Consider the following 7,500-nt stretch of genomic DNA (forward strand, 5'->3'; position numbering starts at 1 on the left):
CATCTTATTTTTATCCCCGACTTATGATTTATTTATTCCGTCAAAAATGAAATACCTGAAGCATCCAATAGCATCGACGATGAAATGTCGGCACGAGAGCAGAATGAGTGTACAGCACACTAAGACACTGAAGAAAGACAATAAAATAAATTACAAATTTAAAGTGGGGTGAAAAAAAATAAAATTCAATTTTAAACCTCAAACTTACTTTTGAGAGACATACTATTTAAAGTCTTGTCATCTGAAAACCTGATTGATTCACACTCTTTCACCCAGAGATAGGTGATTTGCATGATGGTGTCATTTACTACTAAGACCACGCTGCTTTGAGTTGCTTCTATTGCAAATTTAAACAATGGGCCAACATCTTTAAGCCTTTTACTTCCAAGAGTGATTGATAGAAATAATCTTCTCGAAAGATCAGTACGTTGTCAAGCAGATGGGTGATGAAAATAAAGAAATTTATCACATACCAGTTTTTGTTTAAATATATCATCAAAATAAATTACCATAACTGAATATACTCATTTTAAAGAGGATTGCATGGCAGTCAGTAAGGAGAATTAATGTTTAGATCTTGGGGTTGAAAGGGTAACGAAGGGTCTAAAAAACAGAATTGGCCAAACGTCAGCCATCAGTCGCTAAACTGTTGGCTTTCAACTGGTAAACTGTCAGTTGTATGCTTGTCATTAATGCTTTTTAGTGTAATTATTATGCAGTTATCTTTGGCTTTTCAAACGGCCGGTACACATCACCCTAGCAATCACAATTTGTTTTTACGAAACAACTTGTTTTCCATTCAACAACACGCAACATGTGCCATGCTTTGATCTACATGTATCATCCCTTACTGCCCAGTAGTTAGGGAAACTTAGGTGCTACCATGCTGCCACTGAAAATGGTTTGAGTTGAAGGACAGTGAGCAATATTTAAGTGAAGGTGACGAGGAACACAAGCAAGCCAGAAATTATGACAAACGTAAATTATTCTGCTCTGAGAAAGACATTATTAAAGGTAAAAAATATTCAAATGTCAAAGCAAATGACTGTAAAATTCAAACATTCCGCCAAATCTGTTCAACGTCATCAACCACGGAAAGTGGCCTGTCAAGTCAATGTTACATGTACCCCAGTGTCACTTAATCCAAAAAGAGAGAGTTATAAATGGACAGAAAGTCCTCTGCCTCACCCCAGCTACTCAGAGATGATTTTTTTCCTGTCCTATAAAACTGGCTTCCTTCAGGCAATGTTTCCTGAACTGAGCTTTAGTATTGATCATCTTATATCTGTGGCAAAGTTCGAGCGATCTGAATGGAATATTCTGAGGGTTGGATTTTTCTGAGTTCCCATTTGACATTGCAAAATTATCTTTTGTGTACTTCTCACATTACTCGCCCGGGGAAGTTGGTTGGTTGCATCTCTGATATGCCTTAATGTGACTGCCACATACAGTTAGCGAGGTGTTACATTACTTTGCCGATATGCCTTAATGTGACTGAGTGATGCAGTTAAGAGTCGTATATGGTTATCGCAAATATTGGACTATGTGGCTGCGTGATGCAGTCGTAGTTTATACCCACATTTCACCATTGCTCACCACAGTCTCTCCAGCAGCCCAGTGGTTAGAGCATCCATACTAGATTGTGGAACGTTTAGGGTTCAAATCCCATCTGGGGCTCCGACTTTTCTGATTTCCCATTTGACGACGCATAATATCTTTCAAATTTTTGAATACTAAAATTATTTGCCTTGAGTTTTGGAATTTCTTCAGCATTAACCTGAAGAAAGTTGTGCTAAAAGCCCTCCAAAAACATGAAGACAAAAGCTGACAAAAACAATACGGTGCTTTGCAGTACCTCGACTCCATTGACCTTCAGTCGGGTGTGGTCCTCCCGAATGGTATTTCCTGACCTTCTCTTCTTCCAAGTGTAGCCATCCTTGCGATAGTTTTTCACCTGCAAAAAATGATCAAGGCTTTTTGTATTTTCTTTGAAGTTCAGGGAATGTGGAGAGTTGCTGAACTCAAGAACGTGGTTCAGATGGCAAAGGCAAATGGAGTGAGATGGTACGGGCATGTGTTGAGGAGGGACGATGGGCATGTTCTGAGAAAAGCGTTAGAGTTTGAAGTGAAGGGCAAGAGGAAGTGAGGACGACCAAAGAAAACGTGGAAGACGCAAGTGGAGAAGGAGAGCAAGAGCGTTGGTTTGGAGAAAAAGGATGCCATGAATCGAGCGAGATGGAGAGTGGGAGCTAGAAAGATTGCTGACAAAGTGGGGTAAATCCGGTCACCCCCGTTTATGGGGATAAACCCGGATCAAAATTGGATTGATGACGATGATGATGATCTGCATTGTTAAATGGAGGTTGGGTGCCAGAGATTTAAAGTCCAGGGGCTTCAACTGGAATCCAGCCAGCCAGCCCCTTGACCAAGCAATGCTCCCATGGCCAGCAATCCCCACAACCAAGCATAAGGCCCCCCGCCAGGCATCCAGACACCTGTCACACTGATGAACAATGGCAGTAGGAAGGGGAGAGGGGTAAGGGGAGCATTAAAAGCACATGGCACAAAGTGGCTGGCAAAATGTCTGATGAATTGCCATGTGCTTTAAAGCAACTGAATCAGCACGCACCTGTGCCAAACGCTGCTGACCGCTCTTTGATGACCAACTGGCCCAGACACTATGCTCTTTGTTGTTAACTCCAAGTTTGTTAAACCACATTTAACTGCATTTAATAACGAGTCAGACTAGTACTCTTTGCCTACTGTCACAAACTGGATTCGGGAGAACAGATATTTATCCCTTCACCGCACAATAGTTTTTCTTACAGGATAACGGACTCCACCTGAATCTGATTAGTAGAAACTTGCCATTTTATGTATGAGTCCTAAATATAGCCTATGACGTCATGCAGTCCGGAATGTTCTTTCCGTGTATATGACTATTACCAAATTCCAGGACATTCTTACAGACATAATAATTAAGCATGAGTTCAAAGGAGAACTTTCCAGAATATTCTAGAGCATTATGATTCTTTACACTCCTAAGAAGGACACTAACTTTACTCCAGAAGATGTCTAACAGCAGACGATTTCACTCATCAACAGAGACCAGTTTAGAGGTGAAAATGTTAAGTCAACAGTTACGTCTACTCGAAAAACTGTCCCATTTGAGCCTCTGCCGAGTAAGACGGCCAAAAGTGTGCATTTTAGATTAAACTAAAACACTACATCAATAGTATAAAAATTTGTACCAGTTAGACCTACCTTGCTCCGATCAAAAAGAAACATGGATCCATTTTCCGGCCTAAAAAACAGCACAATATTAAAAGAAGAGAATTGGGTGCCATTTACACATACCGGTAGGTGAAACTAAAATACAGCAAAGACCCGTAGATAAGCCGCACTTTTTTTCCAGAAATCATCGCAAGAAATCGGGGGTGCAGCTTATCTGCGGGAACATTTGAAAAAGGCTGCTTCTGATGTCCAGTTTTCAACCTTCGCATCCAATCTAATACCTGGGGCCTGTTTCTCGAAAGTCTCCCGAGAAATTTTCGAGCCCGAAAAGCCATTTTTTTAACTGCAATCTACTTATTTTGAAAAGTTGATCCTTTAACATGTTTTTAATGTAAGAAAAATTAAGAGGATCGCGAAGTTTGGTGGCTTAGAACCTAGGCGTTGCAAAGATATAGAGGGAATTGTGGCACCCGAAATAGGCCCGAAATGTTTCGGGACTTCTGAGAAACAGGCCACTGGTTACTAAGCTACAAACATTCCAGTCATGTTCTTGTTGTAATGCAAAAATCTATGGAAAACTGTACCTTGTCAGCAAATACCAGAAAATGATCAATTTGTCAAAGTTGGTACAAACGATATTCATTATATTAAAGTGCTAAAATTGTGGACTTTGAAGTATTTTCTGTTTAAATGCTAATAGTGAGTTTACGTTCAATGAAAAGTGGATGAAGACGACTCGACTTCGAATTTCTTTTGATTTCTTTCAAAAACTTTTTTACCAAAATTTGAGCTGCTAAATTCAGGGTGCGGCTTTTCTGCGGGTGTTACTTATCTGTGGGTGTTAACAGTAAAAACAATTGCCATAAGAACAGTAAATCTTTCCACTTTTCCCATTTTCACATGAAAATTTTAGGAAAATAAGCAAAACCGGCAGTCATTAATGGACCCAAAAATGAGCTATCAGTGCTATGGGTCAAGTTTGATGTCACAAATAGCCTTGCAATGCAGACGTTCCCTAAAATCAGTATTATATATATAAAGAGCAAAACAGTTTGCGACTTTGAAACCAATGCCTAATGCCTCTCGTTTTATATACCTTGTAGTTGCACATAAAAAAGCAAACTACATTGGTGAAAATGTTAAAAAGCAATATCATTAATAATAAACAAATTGCTAGGCAATGAGAAAAAGGACAAATTAAAGTATATAGGACAGATTTTTCTTTATTTACTCAATCGAAACATCATGGTTTTCTGAGATAAAAACAATCAGAAAAATTCTATACCAATTTCTTGCTGTGTGCTTAAGCCTTTTAAAACACTGAATTTTCACTTATGGTGGGGTTAAAAACCATTCTAGTAAGGAGACTGGAGATAGCAGAACTAAAATACGTTTCTGTGCCTCCTCCATTTGAAAGTAATTAAAACAAGCATGCAATCATGGAGTGGGACTATGTGTCTCACTGGTAAAGCAACCGCTGGAAAATAATGTCATAGTGTAGGCTACTCACTGGCCTGCGGACTCTAAAAAGTCACGCCCCCTCAGATCGAATTCAAATGGTTGCTCATAAAAAGTAATATGTTTGTTGTAGGTGGAAAGGTAATTATCTTGGCAAAGAAAAAAAGTTCATTAGCACAATTTAAAGAGAAGGCAAATGGACCAGTTCTTCCTGGGTTATAATTTTTTGGCAACTGACCTGTCTGGAACATCACTGGATACCCAAGCTTTATGGTTGCTAAAACTTGTCAGAAAGGAGAGGACTTCCTAAAAAAAATCAACACATGTATTGTCACTATTCGTTTAAATACCACTAAGAATAAAAATGTCTGTAAGGTTTGTGGCACTGTCAGATTTTCTTCAAGGGAAAACCAAAATATTTTTTTCTTTTAGTACATATGGGTTATTGACCAAGCGTGAGGTCAAGATGGCTGGACATTGGCCAAGTTCTTTTTTCGCATGTTTGTCCGAGGTCCATAAACACGCAAAAAAAAAATGAGGCCAATATCCAGCCATCTTGACCGAACAAGCTTGGTCAATAAAGGATTTATTATATGGTCTTTGGTCTTGCGGGACCAAGCGAGAAATCCTAAGCAGGCAGTATAGCTCCTTCTTGTCCGCTTGGGAAGCCAATCACAGCGCAGGATTTGGTTCATCTTGCCCGCTCACGGAGCTAGTCATATGAAAAAAATCAGTACTCACAATGTCACCTACATTTCAAGATGTGGTTAAATGCAATTTAACCTACATGTAGTTAACAACAAAGAGATGCTGGTTTTCTGAGAGCTTAGGTCCACAAATTGAGCAGTTAGCTTATAGTGGTCAGCGGTTCATTCCTATGTGCAAAGGCACATGAAGGCCATGTGGTATCAGTGAAGGGGCCATCTTGAACTATGTTGGCAGAGTGTTGTGTGGTATTCATTTTTGCCGTTTTTTTCTTAGCGTTAATGGTTTCCTTATTTTTTCTGCTTGCCTCCCTCATGTTTTTCCACTGTTATCACAGTGTGACAGGTGCTTGGATGTCATGGCTGAGTTGTGGGGATTGCTAGCCATGGGAGCATTCTACTGTCTTGGGGCTGGCTGATCACAGTGAAGGCCACTGGACAATCTGGGCACCCACCGTCCATACGGCTCGATGCAGTTGTTAATAATAATATTGTATTTTACTTTCTAAACAAAATCATTAATATGGGGGCAGGACTTTGGAAACAATATTAACAGTACATGAGAATTCAAATTAGCTATTTTGAAGTCACAGGTAGTATTTCAAATATTGTTTCAGCAAATTATTAACGAAAAAAACCAAAAAAATTCTCTTCAGTTATAATAACTGGGTATTAACTTGACAGAGTTTAAAAAAAGCCAAAAAGAGTTTGGACAACAGAGTTTCAAAAAGAGATATACAGCCTGCATTCACACTGTATAAATTATATTCTTGTACCATCTGATCAAAATAATAATTAATTTGTGTCATCATGGTTTACAAAAGCTGGCAATGAAACAAAATGGAATAATGATATATACTCAAAAGATGAAACAAAAGTTTGATCACTTTTATACCAAATTTTACAAGGCCCTGAATTTTAGAGACCATTCATTTTATCCTAACAAAGGTTCCAAGCTACAATGTATAATAATTATTATTAAGGATTGTGAGAATTACAAATGGAAAACTACCAACGAAGTTATGACAATCATAAATAATAAATGACTCTATTTCAAGTAAAACTAGACGTTTCTGAATATTATCAGCAGATGAGAAGCATTCTTGTACAAACCTTTTGTTTGGTTTTATGTTACTAAGTACTGCGATAACAAAATCATCGTAGTTTGAACCACACGTAGGCTCTTGAAAATAACACACGAACTATTTTATATTTCTGTCCATTTAAATGTTGTTATCAATGATTTGTGAAAATTATGGATAGGTTGATCCAAGGATAGGTTTTCTATAAAATATTCATAATTACATACAACTATTATTCTCAATGAAGGAAAGATTTCTTTACCATTTAAAACGCTAAAAAGGATTTAAAGCCAGTGCTAAAATATCTGATGGCTTAAAGACAGTAAAATAGTTTCATTGAAAGCAGACAGGATTTACGTTTCTACAACAACGATAAAGCACTTCTAGCTACTTCTAGAAATAAAAGCTGTCGATTGTCTGTAAAAATATTTCAATTAGATGACAAAAGGCTTTCAGCTGTTATTCTAGCAAGTAAAACCGTATGTACAAGATTTAAAATACGAATTACCTCAAAGGTTAAAACTGCGATAACAATTTGATCGAGGTTAGGCTAAGCTCAAGCTAAAAAGCACATTGATACGTGAAATTAATTTCAGCAAGCCATCTTTTTTTGTGTACCACAAATTTTGAAAGAATGCAATCCGCCGAATTTCCCTCGTAAACCTTTTCATTCAAACAAAAGAAGTCGCAGTATTACCATGCGAGGAAAAGTTTCTTTTTTTTTAAACAAGCACTTCCTTTGCTTTCAACTAAAATTGACAGTGTCACGTACGACGTAACTTGAGTACGATCGAACGGATCATGCCTTAAAATTAAGCTATTTCAGAAACTCGAGATTTTAACTATGGCAAAGACTGGATAGTGAAAATTTCGTTTCTCGAAAGAACCACGGATCAAAAGCCTGAGCAGGCCCTTATTGACGTTACACATATACGGACGAGACATGAGGATGAGTTAAAAGATGCAATTTTCCGAACAATTTCCTCCATACCTCGTTACCGTTCCATTTGTATTTTATGGCC

General features: G+C 38.0%; 1 protein-coding gene across 1 annotated transcript in view; it reads right to left on the reverse strand.

The window, feature by feature from the left end:
• Positions 1-7,500, reverse strand: part of LOC137997887 (calmodulin-binding transcription activator 1-like) — a 32,814-nt gene that overhangs the window by 25,011 nt on the left and 303 nt on the right. Inside the window, exons 1-5 of the mRNA XM_068844207.1 lie at positions 7,470-7,500; positions 4,931-4,998; positions 3,265-3,304; positions 1,856-1,954; positions 56-127 (exon numbers count right to left, since the gene is read on the reverse strand). The exon at positions 7,470-7,500 is cut by the window's right edge and continues 303 nt beyond it. Coding sequence (XP_068700308.1) covers positions 56-127; positions 1,856-1,954; positions 3,265-3,304; positions 4,931-4,998; positions 7,470-7,500 — 310 coding nt within the window. The remainder of the gene's footprint in view (positions 1-55; positions 128-1,855; positions 1,955-3,264; positions 3,305-4,930; positions 4,999-7,469) is intronic.

The sequence above is a fragment of the Montipora foliosa genome, chromosome 3, assembly GCF_036669935.1.
Source record: "Montipora foliosa isolate CH-2021 chromosome 3, ASM3666993v2, whole genome shotgun sequence".
Classification (NCBI taxonomy): Eukaryota; Metazoa; Cnidaria; class Anthozoa; order Scleractinia; family Acroporidae; genus Montipora; species Montipora foliosa.